Source organism: Lotus japonicus, chromosome 1, assembly GCF_012489685.1.
Source record: "Lotus japonicus ecotype B-129 chromosome 1, LjGifu_v1.2".
In the NCBI taxonomy this organism is placed as follows: domain Eukaryota; kingdom Viridiplantae; phylum Streptophyta; class Magnoliopsida; order Fabales; family Fabaceae; genus Lotus; species Lotus japonicus.
Genome location: NC_080041.1, coordinates 125003022 through 125017716, shown reverse-complemented (window position 1 = coordinate 125017716; position 14695 = coordinate 125003022). Strand labels below are relative to the sequence as shown.

The 14695-nt window shown below is 37.5% G+C and overlaps 2 protein-coding genes across 2 annotated transcripts; one reads left to right on the top strand and one right to left on the bottom strand.

The window, feature by feature from the left end:
* Positions 1 to 1977: 1977 nt before the first annotated feature.
* LOC130730268 (splicing factor Cactin) lies at positions 1978 to 8899 on the top strand. The gene is made up of 14 exons (XM_057582232.1): positions 1978 to 2157; positions 2588 to 2789; positions 2880 to 2971; positions 3142 to 3241; positions 4844 to 4915; positions 5421 to 5483; positions 5576 to 5716; positions 5864 to 5959; positions 6213 to 6497; positions 6588 to 6726; positions 6826 to 6971; positions 7190 to 7366; positions 8046 to 8312; positions 8392 to 8899. The coding sequence occupies exons 2-14, from the start codon at positions 2595 to 2597 to the stop codon at positions 8509 to 8511; spliced, it is 1893 nt and encodes a 630-aa protein (XP_057438215.1). The 5' UTR covers positions 1978 to 2157; positions 2588 to 2594; the 3' UTR covers positions 8512 to 8899.
* Positions 8900 to 10046: 1147 nt separating this feature from the next.
* LOC130730267 (wall-associated receptor kinase-like 20) lies at positions 10047 to 12303 on the bottom strand. The gene has a single exon (XM_057582231.1). It carries the CDS (start codon positions 12239 to 12241, stop codon positions 10367 to 10369), a length of 1875 nt encoding a protein of 624 aa, XP_057438214.1. The 5' UTR covers positions 12242 to 12303; the 3' UTR covers positions 10047 to 10366.
* Between the last annotated feature and the right edge of the window lie 2392 nt (positions 12304 to 14695).

Genomic DNA, 14695 nt, shown 5'->3' with positions numbered 1-14695 from the left:
CTCTGGGCACGGGTTATGAAAGGGGTTTACTTCCCTAATACCCAGTTTCTCAAAGCTAATAAAGGCAGGAATGGTTCATGGGCATGGTTAAGTCTACTGCATGGACGTAAGCACATCACTGAGCACAACCAATGGATAGTGGGAGCAGGAAATGAGATCAACATCTGGGGTGATAGGTGGCTCAGCTCTGGGGAAATCTTGGAGGATGACACGAATATGGGGGGGGGGGGTGAAACTGAATACTCTTATTGACTCATCCTCTAGATCGTGGAATATGACGCAAATACACAACACTATACCTCCCAATAAAGTGGTGAAGGTGCTGCAAACGCCACTGAGATGGATGTCTGAAGAAGATTCCTTGGTATGGCCACTTGCAAAAGATGGCAGGTACTCTGTTAAATCAGGCTACAAGCAAGCTCACTTAACTGCTTCTACTGCGCACCCGCTCCCCTCTTCCTCCAACCCAATTCAAAGCAAAGTGTGGCACTGTATCTGGACCTCTAACATCCCAAACAAAGTGCGTGTGTTTGTCTGGAAATTGCTCCAAAACGCTGTGGCGGTCAGAGGAAACCTGTGCAGAAGAAACTTGGGCCAAGACCCTCTCTGCCCTGTTTGTTGTCAGGAAGAGGAAACGGTAAACCATGCTTTCCTGGGCTGTAGCTGGGTTCGTGCTACCTGGATGGGCTGCCCGCTCCAATTGACGCCGCATATTAACCAGGATTGTGCTTTTGGACCTTGGTTCCAAGATTTAATCCTTGCCATACTCCAGAACTTCACGGATACAGAGGCCATGGAAAAAATCTCCTTACTGACTCTACTCTTATGGAATATTTGGAAAGCCAGAAACAACGCTTGCTTCCAGAACAAGAGACCGGTCCCAAGATGGGTGATTGGTGAGGCGTGCAGGATGATGACAGAGATGACTAGTGTGGGTACCCCTGCACAAACCAACCAGACAAGGGACACAGATGCTCGATCGGTGCAGAGAAGACAACCCAGCAAAGCTTGGGCTAAGCCTCCTTCCCAGTTTATCAAATGCAACGTGGACGCTGCCCTACAAAGCACAAACTCTCTTGGATCCACGGGTATTATCGTCAGAGACAGTAGGGGGAACATGATCACGGGGATAGCTTCAAAAATCTTTGCTACCTCCCCCATCATTGCAGAGGCCATTGCCTTCCGTGAAGGTATCTCTTTCCTGACAAATACAGGGTATCCCAAAGCTGTGATGGAGTCAGATTGCCAACCGCTTGTTAGAGCCTGTAAAGGTGAATCCCGGATTGGAGAAATTAAAGGCATCGTGGAAGACATCTTAGAGTTGAGAAAGCAATTCCAGTATTGTGCTTTCTCTTGGACCCCGAGAGAAGGTAATGAAGTTGCTCACCGTATCGCTGAGAGCTGCCTGCAAGGAACTCTCCCCAACGACTGGTCCTGGCGACCTCCCTCGACAATCTTCAACGCTCTGCAGCATGACCTGAGAAGGGCCAGCTGAAGAGTGCACAACAACTTGCTTTGGCTGATCGGTTAAGGATTTCATAGCTCTCTGGTTGGTGGATCTTTATTGCCTCATCACCTTTTTGGAGTTAATACTGGAACAACTTTCTTGAGCTCTTTCCTCAGAATTGCCTTGACTTTTTTTTGTATAGCCAGAATCAGTTTGTTCCTAACAGATTAGTTAGGTTTTGTGACCTCTTGCAGGCCCAGTTTACTTGTTTGATCTGTGTGGGCCTTGCGGTTTGAGGAATTTCTTGGGCTTCTACGCTCCTTTTTTGGGCTCAGCTTTTGAGCTGTTGCGTTCTGTGATTGTATTGGGCTCTTTATCCCACGCCTATCCTTTTATCAATATAATACAGCACTCATTGACCAAAAAAAAAAAAATTTATCGTGAAAAAAATATATATTTTCCTAATATTTTTTTTTGAAAGAAACTAAAATTTTAAATTTAACGTTTATTGCATTGAATCAATCGTAATATTTAGGATTTCTCAATTTCTCAACTAAGAAACCATATTCCCAATTTTCCATCCCCAAACCCTGCGAATTTTCGAACAACATCGCTCAAGAGTGAAGACTCTCCGGCGGTCGCCATTGCAGCACCTGCGTTCCTGACCGAAGCGCCTTCTCCTCCGCGTCGCCGGCAGATTGTCACCGCCGGTAAGTTTATTGAGTTGTTAGCTTGAGCTACTATGATGTAATTGTGTTTGGGTGTCCATATATAATTCCAAGTGAGATTTTGTTCTGTTTTAGTTTGATTTACAGTAGATTGATGGGTTTTGATGTGGTTTAGCTGAGTAGTTTCGAGAGATTGGAAGAAACCCTAGAAAACTTTCATGATCAAAATCTGATTTCTGAGTTTTTTTTTTTTGTAAAGACCCGATTATCCGAACCGACAAAGCAGTAGTTTTTTTCGTTTGGTTATAGTTATAGTAGTATATAATGTATTTCTATCCTAGATTACAGAGGTTTTGAAATACCAATGCGACAAAGCCTTCCTTGAATTTCCTTCTGAATCTGAAATTTTTTATTCCTTTCGTAGTGTAAGGTTTACGATGGAAGGGGATTCTAATTTCTGTTTTTTTAATAGAGATACGATGGGTGGCAGTAGTAGAAAAGGTAAAAAACGAAGAGCAGATGACTCTGACACCGACTCCTCTGACTCTGACAACCACCGTAGAAGTAGTCGGTCACGGCGGGACGCAGATGATGCCAGTAGGAAGAAGAAGTCATCGAGGGATGTCACGGAAGAAGAAATAACACAGTACTTGTCCAAAAAGGCCCAGAAAAAGGTTTCAACTTGCTTCTACATCCCTTATTTCATGATTTGATTTGGTTTCATGTTTAGAATTTTTATTCACTTGTTCTTTATTTATGTCCAGGCAATGAAAGTCGCTAAAAAAATCAAGACCACTACGGTGTCGGGTTACTCCAATGACTCAAATCCATTTGGTGACTCTAATCTCAATGAGAAGTAGGTTTAATCCTCCCTATATTTTTTTTCTCATTACTTTTCCTGTTTCATCATTAAATTAAACTTGTTTCAGATCCTTCACTATAAGAATAATAAAGGATCTGTAGGTTTGAAATAATCGCCCAGATGCAAATTATATGTAATTGATACACCGACATTATGATCTGTAGGTTTGTTTGGCGCAAGAAGATTGAGCGTGATGTTTCTCAAGGTGTGCCTCTTGATGCGTTTTCTATGAAAGCAGAGAAAGAGAGACAAAGAGATAGGATGGTATGCGTATGCATTTACTGTGTGCATTTTATTTATCGGTATAAGTTTAGGCTTATATTAAATTTAAGAGATTCTAATTGGAATAGTTAATGCTTTTCTTTTTTATTCGAGCTAGGCATATAATAATTTATTTCTCAGATAAGCAGGAGTAGATAGCAATATAAACACTAGGCCCTTGCGTGTGAACACTATGATGAACTTCTACTGTTCCTGGTGGTTGTTCCAGAGGATGGAGTAGGTTTAGTGTAGTAGCCTTTAGTGGGGCCGAACTTGCATAATCTGGTAGTTGAAGTGCTGCACTAAATTTAAGAGATTGATTGTTCCATAGGAATATCAGCTTCATCATATAACCTTCTATCATTAGGAATATGCTTAGCTTCTTAAACGTTCCTCCTAAACATCATAGGGAAGGGTTTGATGATGGTTACATCTCTGCTGTAATTTATATTAAATCATTACAACGGTCACTGAAAAGATGTTTCTAAGAAGAATTTGGCGTGTGATATTATATGATTCGGTCTTTCTTTTGAAGGAAATCAGAGTTATGGCCTGAAGATATACCGAAAAGATATATCCACTTCAAAGGATAGGATTTATAGAGTTCTTATTTTGATGGCTAACCATTGGTCTTCAATATTTATATCTTGATGATATTGCTCTCCTCTTGGTAAAATTCATTTTAAGTATAAGCTTCTCTAAATAAATAATGTGTCTAGCAGGCTGTCCTAACTTTTCCTTTGAATAACTGAGGGATCTTAATATCTTCTCAAATAGATGGGCTTGAGGATGAATATTTTATAGAATTATTTCTTAAAATTTATTCACAGAATAAACATATAAAAACATGTCTGATGAATTCTATTTTGAGAGTAAGTTTTAGAAGCTTGAGGATGCTCCGGCAGGCATGGTGGAGGTGGTGGTTATAGTGATTTGAAGTTGAGCAGAGAATGCACAAAAACAAATTAAAGAAATAAAAGTAATTAGAATGTATTTTTCTAATAACAGATTATGAAGTACAAGTTTTCAGAACAATAGGAAATTAGGTAATTAGAATGTATTTCCCTATTTTATTTGAGCTGCTTCTTCCATTTCTATGGTACTTGCTGGGCACTTTATCTTTACTGTCCGGACTTAACTTACTACGTTTCTTGCCTCTGGTTAGTCTGTTGTGCACAATGGACAGTCTTCTTAGATACGATTTTCATTGCTCATTTATATTATCAAGAACTACCCTGTAAATGATAAAAATAATCTGTCCTCATACTTCTTAAAAATGTTTATAAGTTGTACTGGGTGAAATCTGACATACATTAGAGTTAAATTAATCTGACGTCTTTGTTTTTACCTGGAGAGCTTATTCCTGATTTATTATTATTTATTGAGGATGGTTGAAAATATGGTTCTGTTGAGTTTTGTTAAACTGTAAGGGTTTATACTAATTCAGCAATGCATAATGCTTATTTAAGTGAACTTCTGTTGGAATCTAGGCTTTTCATGTTTGTTCTGTGTTCTCGCAAGTTTGATCCTGCGATTTGTTAATGATGACCAAAAAGCTAGACATTCCCACTGCTTACCTTTTCAATATTCACCATCATAATACAGGCGGAAATTGAAAAAGTGAAAAAGAGAAGAGAAGAAAGGGCACTTGAGAAAGCACAACATGAGGAAGAAATGGTAAGTCCTTTCATGTAAATTTTTATAGTCCATAGCTATTGCGATAATATTAGTTATATTGTATTAGTAATTTTCATTAGTTTAGGCTTTGTACTTGGGGTACTATTTTATACATGACATAATATTAGTGTAAGTAGGAGTGTACACCAGTGTCTGGTATTATTAAGCCTTACTAGTTAAATATGTTCTCTGGTGTCTCCTTTACATCTAATGCTTTAATTCTGATATTTATCATTTTAATCCGTTGGAGGAATTTTTTTTACCTAGCCACTGTAAAATTGTGGCTTTTTTCTAATATGGCATACCAATGACTCCCCTTGTATCAGTATTCACTATTTAGTACTGTCTTTTAAGAGGGCTCCTAGAATTTCAATTCACTCAGGATTTTGTGCCCCACATATAATGGGGATACATAAGAGTAAGCCAAGGCTTGATATAGGTGTTAGATTTTTGATAGCAAAAACTTTGTTATCTTTTTTGGGATTTGACACATTCTTTCTACCAGGCATTGCTAGCCAGAGAACGTGCTCGAGCTGAGTTCCAAGACTGGGAGAAAAAGGAAGAGGAGGTACTGGCCTTGAGTTCCTTTTCATTTGTTGTTATTTAATATAATATAATATAATACTGTCAGTCTGATGACTTTGACAATTTAATTTGCAGTTTCATTTTGATCAAAGCAAAGTTAGGTCAGAGATTAGATTGCGTGAAGGGCGTGCGAGGCCAATCGATGTCCTAACCAAGCACCTCAATGGCTCTGATGATTTGGATATAGAAATCAATGAACCATATATGGTCTTCAAGGTAAGTACTTGACTTTTTTTTGTTCTTTTCATTTTATTCCTCTTATCTCTTCAACTATTGTACACATGCTCTGATTACAGATTTCCAGCTTTAAATGATAATATTATTGGACAAATTACATATTGATTTGATACTTGCTTGCTGCAGGGTTTGACTGTGAAAGAAATGAATGAGCTTCGTGATGACATCAAAATGCATCTGGATCTTGACAGGGCAACACCGACCCATGTAAAATATTGGGAGGTATTATCCTGTTTACATTGTCTGGTTTTTGCTTTGTATTAATGTTCAGATTACTTGATCAATATCTTAAACCTCACAAGTCACAACTACACATTCATGATAATTTCAACATGAAATTTGAAGTAAACTGGAGCCTAGTAAACTAACTGAGTTTCGTGATCTTGTCCTTCTCTTGTATTATTTAACTCATATTGTCCTTTTGGTTGGTGGCTTCTTCAAAGCTAAAGACTTACTGTTCAATGTCTTCATGCAGGCTCTCCTTGTGGTGTGTGATTGGGAGCTAGGTGAAGCTCGAAAAAAAGATGCACTTGATCGAGCTAAGGTGCGTGGTGAAGAACCTCCTGCTGAGCTGCTTGCTGAAGAAAGGGGTCTGCATTCCAGTGTTGAGCCAGATGTGAAGAGGCTTTTGCAGGGGAAGACACTTGCAGAGTTGGAGGCCTTACAGCTTCATATTGAGTCAGAGATGCGTACTGGTACAGCAAAGGTGGTTGAGTACTGGGAAGCCATTTTAAAATATCTCGACATATACAAGGCCAAGGTATTCTCCATCACATTCTTCTCATGTATGTCGGTTACATTCCTTTAAACAATGGTTGTTTGACTGTATTGTTAAATTTCTGAAATACAGGCTTGTTTAAAAGAAATTCATGCTAAAATGTTGCGTAAGCATTTGGAACGCCTTGAGCAGCCATCAGAGGATGAAGATAAGTTGGAGAATGCTCTTGTTCCAATACCTGAGGAGGGAGATGCTGAGGATGATGTTGAAGGTATAAATTTTGTTGTTGTGGTTTAGTTGTCCATGAAGCAAGTTTTTACTGGCTCAAATTTCATGTTGAACTTTGCTTGATATTTCTTTTTCTTGGTAGTCCGATCTGCAGATGAATCGTTTTCACCAGAGCCCATTAGAGAGAATCAAGAAGCTGAAGATGAGGCTGGATCATTTTCACCCGAACTGTTGCATGGTGATGATAATGAAGAAGCTATTGACCCTGAAGAGGACAGGGCTATACTGGTACTCTTTTTAAGCATGATTATTAATAGTGAACTCACACTGAAGTTACAAGTATATAGATTATTACTAGTATTTTAGACCGTGCAGTAAAAATAATTTTTAAAGAAACTTAAGTATATTATAAGAAGTTTAAATAATTAAAAAGGAATTCAAATTTTGTAGAGCACTCTAAGTTATATTATAGAGTTGATAGCATACCTATGTTGGCACATTTATAGGAGCGGAAACGTTTGGTTGTACTAGAAGAGCAGCAAAGACGAATTCGGGAAACAATGGCATCAAAACCAGCTCCATCTGAAGATCATTTTGAGATGAAGGCTATAAAAGCTATGGGAGCTATGGAAGATGGAGATGCAGTGTTTGGATCTGGTGCTGAAGTTAACCTCGATTCACAGGTATCATGTCTTGCACACATATATAGCTTATCACTCTTTGTGGAATAGCATCAGCATGTTGCTCTCCATGATTCTTACAATGTTGAATTTTTCATGGATAGATAAATACAGTGTTAGGATCTAATTATTAGGGATTTAGATTTATTTTATTTTTATCTTTTCAGTTTTATAGTCTATCTTAGGAGATCTTTTATATTAGGAGGTTATCTTTTATTTTGGTTAGTTTATCTTCTTTATTTCTTAGGGGTTAAGTTTATCTTCTTAGGATTAATTTATTATACCTTCCTTAGGTTAGAGTCGTGGATTAAATTATTGAGTTGTGTGACTTGCCCTAGGAGTTAAGCTTCTTATTTATCCTTTTTTTATTTTTATCTTAATAAAACTGAAAAAATTAAAAATAAAATAAATCCCTAAGAATTAGATCCTAACATATAGCATGAATGTTCTGGATTTTTGGAAGTACTAAGTTGTGGATGGATCATAGAAGAGAGTTTTATCAGAGCTGTTTAAATGTTGTCTTATTGTATCATTTGGTTACTTCTCTTCACTTTTAAAGTTGACACTAAAGGTAGTGAATACACTTGGTATAATTTGGTAGTTTAAGGAGTAATAAAAATTGGTTATCTATATTCTCCTCATCTTTTAAAGTTCCTGATGTGATTCATAAATGTTGGAGCAGGTCTATTGGTGGCATGACAAATACAGGCCTAGGAAGCCGAAGTACTTCAACCGTGTTCACACTGGATATGAGTGGAACAAATATAATCAGACTCACTATGACCATGACAACCCACCCCCAAAGATTGTGCAAGGTTACAAATTCAACATTTTTTATCCTGATCTTGTTGATAAGATAAAAGCCCCAACCTACTCCATTGACAAGGATGGCAGCAATGGAGAGACTTGCATCATAAGATTCCATGCAGGGCCACCATATGAGGACATAGTAAGTTTGTTGTTTTTGATGTTTTGAGAGATTTTGAATTTCCAATTACTTTACTTATTTTCTTGTGTTTCCATGACAGGCTTTCCGCATTGTTAACAAGGAATGGGAGTATTCTCATAAGAAAGGTTTTAAGTGCACATTTGAACGTGGCATTCTGCACGTCTACTTCAATTTCAAACGCCACCGCTACCGCCGATAGTTTCATATCAGGCAATGTATGTGCTTATTTGACCATTATAGAAATGTTTGTGCTTATTCAAGTTCAGATCCTTCAGACGTCTATATGAAAGGAGGTGCAATTGAGCATGGGATATATAGCAGTTCAGCTCCATTCATACTCTTAATTTTCTTTGTCTTGTGAGTTCAATTGTGCTAATCTTAGGGAGCAAATCAAGTTGACAGATTGCACTTAGCTCTACCGGAATTTTACTTGGTAGCTCATAATTAAACTGCAAGTGGATTGAGTAAATTTAGCTTCTCCGAAGTGAAAGTTCAAATTTTGACGGTAGAGTAAATACCACACTAATTTTTAGTGATTGTAATCATATACTTGCACATATGTAGTAAAGTATGTTTTTAGATCTCAACCATTAGTTTTTTTTTTTTTTTCAGTCAACCTTTTGGGTGACTTATTTTACCCTCTAAACTGAGTCTCTCATTTGGGAAGAAGCATATTTGGCATAATCAGCAAATTCAGTGCTGCATTACCAACACTAGCTAAGCTTTTTGTGCTGCCATGATTGCGCCTTATCCCACTGTGAGGAAGCAGTGGAGAAGCTTGAGAAAATTAATGAAAGCATTATCGGATCAAATGACATTACTTTTGACTTGTCCCACTATTTTAAAGTGATCTCTTTTCTTATTTTACCACCAGTAAATAAGTATCTTGGCTAAAGTAGCTGTTTGTTAAGATTATGCCATTAGTTGTAATATCATATTATACTAATGAAACTATTCCTTATTTGTACATAATATTCGTGCTATGTTCTCAGCTATAAAAGAATATTATCCTTAATTTAAAATCATATTTGAATGACAATAGAAGTTTTGTTTTACTTTTTAAAGCAAATCATTCATGAGTCGTATTTCATTTCATGATACAAGTTATTAGTAAAATAAACTTTTAATTTAAAATAATCATCCAATGCATAAATATTATTTTATAGTATGAATCATGCTAACAAGTTATGCCATTTATAGTGTTATATTATTAAATCATCCTACGCTAACGTCTTAGACATGGAAAAAGGAGAGATTTTATATAAATATAGCAGTAAGCCAGTAACTTGGTTGTATCATACTAATAAGAATTATTGATGAATAATCTATTTATTAAACAATAATATATTTCCTAATATATTAATGATCTTTTAATGATTTAGTTCTTTTGCTATATCTAATTATGCCCTAAGTTTAGGTAACCTGGGTCATTGGAGCCCTATCAGTTACAAGATCGCATATAATCCTAGTTAGATTGGTCTAATAATAACCTTTTAATGATGCTTTTGTTGTAGTAGAAATTGAACTTCCATTTTAATCAAAGTTTAAGTGAAAATGGTTTCCTGAATTGTGAAAGGAAGATTACTATGGACGTGTAAGGAAACCATTCTCAAAGATTCCAACACTTGCATATACTTTTGAATAATTCATACTTTATAAAGAAGAAGGGATATGATTCTGATATTTCTTCTCCATCCAATTAAATCCAGTTTGGAATCACTTTAGCTCCTTTCTGTGTGCTACTCATTATCTATCAAGACTTGCACCTTGTTGCCATATCAATACATCTCATATCTTTTTGTTTTGGTGTTATAGAGTCATCATCCACAGAAATAAATCGTATTTGAGCTAGAAACACATATATCCTATTGCTAAACACAATACTCGAAGCAGAGACATTGCTTAATAAATCAAACATGTAGTACTTGAACTAAACTATTTGTTATAACAATACATCTTTCAAGGTTTACAACATAAATAATTAGACTCTAGAGTATTAAACTATTAAACAGTGCATGCACTTATTATTATCAAACAGAAACCTCATCTGCATTTCACTCTTGATCCACAATCCTAATTATGCACATGAGGCGTTCAACAACGCCCTTCATACTAGGCCTTTCACCTTTCTTCTCCCTCAGACACTCAAGTGCAAGCTCTGAGAATAGTTTTATGCTTGTGATCATTTTCTCCCCTGAGAGTTCCACACAAAGTAGCCTTTTATCCACCACTTCCACGATTGCACCATTGCTAGCATGTTGACTCACATGAATTGCTAAATTAACATCATCTTGATCTCTTGAGAAATCTATTGCTTTCTGTGAAGTCAAAAGCTCTAGCAACACGACCCCATAACTATAAACATCACTTTTATCTGTTAACTGGTAGTTTCTATAGTATTCAGGATCCAAGTATCCTAGTGTTCCCTGAGCACATGTTGAAACATGACTAAGCCCTGGATTAGCCAATCTAGAGAGACCAAAGTCTGAAACTTTGGCATTGAATTCATCATCTAATAATATATTTGTTGACTTGACATCTCTATGGTAGATTGGAGTGTGTGCTGCAGAATGCAAATAAGCCAATGCTTCAGCTGTTTGTAAAGCAACCTTCAACCTTGTTTTCCAATCCAAAAAGTTTGAAAACCTACCATGAAGATGATCATAGAGGGTCCCATTTGAGATATACTCATAGATCATTAATGGGGTCTCAGATTCCACACAACATCCCAAGAGTCTTACTAAGTTCTTGTGATTGACTTGGGAAAGTATTGCAACCTCATTAAGCACTTGTTGGGTGCTTTTCAAGTTCCCCACTTTAGCCTTTTTCACAGCCACCAATGTTCCATCTTGAAACTCACCTCTATAAACTTCCCCATACCCACCACTCCCCAAGATCCTTTCTTTAGAAAAACCATTTGTTGCTTTCTTCACTTCCTTCAGTTGAAACATCTTGTAAGGCTTTTTCTCCCCAGTGCTTAATTTCAGCACATCCTCTCTTTCCTTTCTCTGCTTCTCCCTGTAGCTAGAGAGTTTGAAGGACCTTGTTATGATGACAAGAACTAAAGCTAGAGAGAAAAATGCAATAACCCCTATTGAGACCTTCAAGCTGGTTTTCCATTTGGGTTTTCTCTTTTCCTTATACCTCACACAGTTTGGTATATAAGGGTCCCAATGGTGTCCCTTATTGCAAAGACAGTGAAAGTTTGGATTCTTATCAACAGGGGAACACTTAGAGTCTCCAGAGCAATCACTCTGTGTTTTGCAGAGAGGTTCTGGTGGAGGTTTCCACTGAATTTCAAGTCCTTCTTCCCACTGACTAGGAGCTTTATCTTTGTCCAAATGAATGATGCTTCTGAATGCTTTGCAACCAGAACTATGAAGCCTGATTTTGTAGGCTGAAGGTAAACCACCAGCAAGAAAAGTGCAACAAGGGTGAAGATCACTTGCACACTCATGCGCTAGTTTTGTATCAACATGTCCTGAATTTTCCAAGTAACTGTGGCAAAGGCTTGAAGAAGTGCAGTTGAGAGGAGAAATCAAGAGGCGAGGGGAACAGTTGAAGAGGAACACTGTGTTTGATGAAGTTATGTTGAAAGGGAGTGATTGGTTTAGCCAAATTCCATTGCTCACAGGCATGTCCTGGTTGACACATGAATGAGGAAGCCATGGTGATGGCTGCACCACCATGCGTTGGATAGAAGACATGATTCTGAGAACAACATAGGAGCTTCCATTGAGGGTGTCAAAGTAAAGCTTTTGAGAGTGAGGATCACAGCGAAGTTTATAGGAGGAGTCACCACAGTTATGTTCTGTGCTCAAAGGATAAGGAACTTGCATAGTGCCACAGTTTGGGCATATCTTTTGTGAAGAAGTATGATGACAAAGGAAAAGAAGAAAAACATAGATAAAATGGAAGCTTGGTGTCATGTTTGAATGCAGCAATGTTTTTGCATGAACAATTAGGAGAAGAAAAATCGTGTGCACTTATAAGGAACTATGATCAACAAATAAAAAGGCTACACCTAGTGGTTATTTATTGCAATGGAATAAAGTGGGTGAAATTGCTAAGTTAAAGTGGATGCAAGAATCTACAGTATGGAATGCCATGATAATTTAAAGATCTATGGGACCAGTTTTTGATACCAGATTTATGCTCATAGAAAGGGATTTTGTAGTTATACTCTCTTTATAAGGTGCAAAGGGAAAAGGCTTTTGTACGTGCTCAAGTTTGAAGAGTTTTTCTTCCTTTTTCATCTAGTCAAACAGAACATAAATATCATAGTGGAAAAATCAGTAATTGAAATATATTAACATACTTTAGCCCTCCATTATAGTTTTTGCACTGCCTTTAATGTCATAATACAAACAAGATGTTTCTCTAGTGGTAAGTAAACTAGACCCTGTAAGAATGAAATCACAAGTTCAAATATCGGGAAAGACATTATTAGAAAAGACATGCAACAGTTTCCTAATCGGTTGCTTTTAAAGCAAAAATTTGATATTCAATTTTGATGTCACTTCTTCTACTTTATCAGCATAGAAGTGACGCTGGTGATGAACAAAGGTGGTCGCATAGGTGACGCGGGCGGTGGTTGTAGGAGGTGAGGGATGTGGCGGTGGTTGCGGCAGCACAACAACGGCACTGCTTATCAACTAATTAGTAATATTAGGGGGCTCAAGAGATGGGCTTTACTTGCCTTATTCTTTGTTGGCCTAATGGATTTTCTCTCTAGCCAACACCCAAGCGCAGTTGGTCCCTAAACCAATTTATCGATGTTCTCTGGCCCTATTTCTACCACACAAGGATTTCTTCTTTAGGTTGTACATTCAGAAAATGTTCAAAGAAAAAAGGCTTAAATAAGTTTTTCGTCCCTAACCTTTCCATAATACCTGGTTTTCGTCCCTCGCCGGAGCAAAGGTGGGGTTTAGTCCCTAACCTTTGCCAAAACGTTTGGTTTTCGTCCCTCCGGAGCTCTGGGTCAACGCCGGAGCTCCGGTGGCCCATGTGGCAATGCCACATAGGATTAGTGAGGCCACATGTTATTATTATTATTATTGTTAAATTTTGGATCTCATCCTCATGTATAAAATTGAATTTGGTTTTAGTCCCTGGAATAGTAATCATGATTTGGCATGCATCCTTACATAGAATATTGATCTGTGTTTTGGTCCCCTATTGGACATTAAAAGGCTACTTAGGAAGAAAAAACGTGTTAACGTATGACAATTGCAAATGCCACAACATAATTTCATGCATAAGTCAATGGTGAAAACTTACTGGAGGGGTTGGAGCTGTTGTTGGTGCCTGGTTTCCAGCTTGCTCTTGTGCTGGTTCTTGAGGATTTGTCACATTCCAGCTTGCTCCTGTGCGTGCTAATGTGGATGGACCACTATTTTTATTGATGTAGCCAAGTTAAGCCACTTGTGCAATTTATGTCTTTGTGGATGGACCACTATCATTTTGTAAGAATATTTTGACTTATGCATGAAATTATGTTGTGGCCTTAGCAATTGTCATACTTTAACACGTTTTTTCTTCCTAAGTAGCCTTTTAATGTCCAATAAGAGACCAAAACACAGATCAATATTCTATGTAAGGATGCATGCCAAATCATGACTACTATTCCAGGGACTAAAACCAAATTCAATTTTATACATGAGGATGAGATCCAAAATTTAACAATAATAATAATAATAACACGTGGCCTGACTAATCCTATGTGGCATTGCCACATGGGCCACCGGAGCTCCGGCGTTGACCCAGAGCTCCGAAGGGACGAAAACCAAACGTTTTGGCAAAGGTTAGGGACTAAACCCCACCTTTGCTCCGGCGAGGGACGAAAACCAGGTATTATGGAAAGGTTAGGGACGAAAAACTTATTTAAGCCAAGAAAAAAGGTCTGGAAAGTGAAACTCTGCTTAGATTCAGATGCTCATTGAAAAGAAATTTGTCATGTTTGTAATGATGGAGAACAGATCAGCGGAAGAAATAAAATAAGCAGGACCACACTCAGCAACACAAGCTCCATAATCAAAGAAAAATCACAACCGTTGTCTAAACTGACAATTAGAGAATAAACACTATTATGAAAATTATTACAACATAGATTTCATTCTCAATCATCCCATGACCCTAATACACTCACACTCTCCAATGCAAATATTTAAACTACATCTACTAACAATACTCTAAAACAAGAGTATAAGAGAAAAAAAAAACACAAATATAAGCTTAAAGTCTTTCCTAGGGTTGGTACTTGATATGTTGAAACAAGGAGCTTGAGGTCTCAATATCCCTTTGGACTCTCCCACCCTTCATCATGCTAGGCAATGTGAGATTTTTTCAATGTGTTTTCTTTGACCTCTTTCTTCCTTCATTAA

Excerpts from the sequence above, each read along its gene's own strand:
- LOC130730267 (XM_057582231.1), bottom strand. The coding sequence starts at position 12,241 with ATGACACCAAGCTTCCATTTTATCTATGTTTTTCTTCTTTTCCTTTGT.
- LOC130730268 (XM_057582232.1), top strand. The coding sequence starts at position 2,595 with ATGGGTGGCAGTAGTAGAAAAGGTAAAAAACGAAGAGCAGATGACTCT. Across the intron at positions 2,972-3,141 it reads GACTCTAATCTCAATGAGAA|GTTTGTTTGGCGCAAGAAGA; the intron begins GTAGGTTTAATC and ends TATGATCTGTAG. Across the intron at positions 5,717-5,863 it reads AACCATATATGGTCTTCAAG|GGTTTGACTGTGAAAGAAAT; the intron begins GTAAGTACTTGA and ends TGCTTGCTGCAG.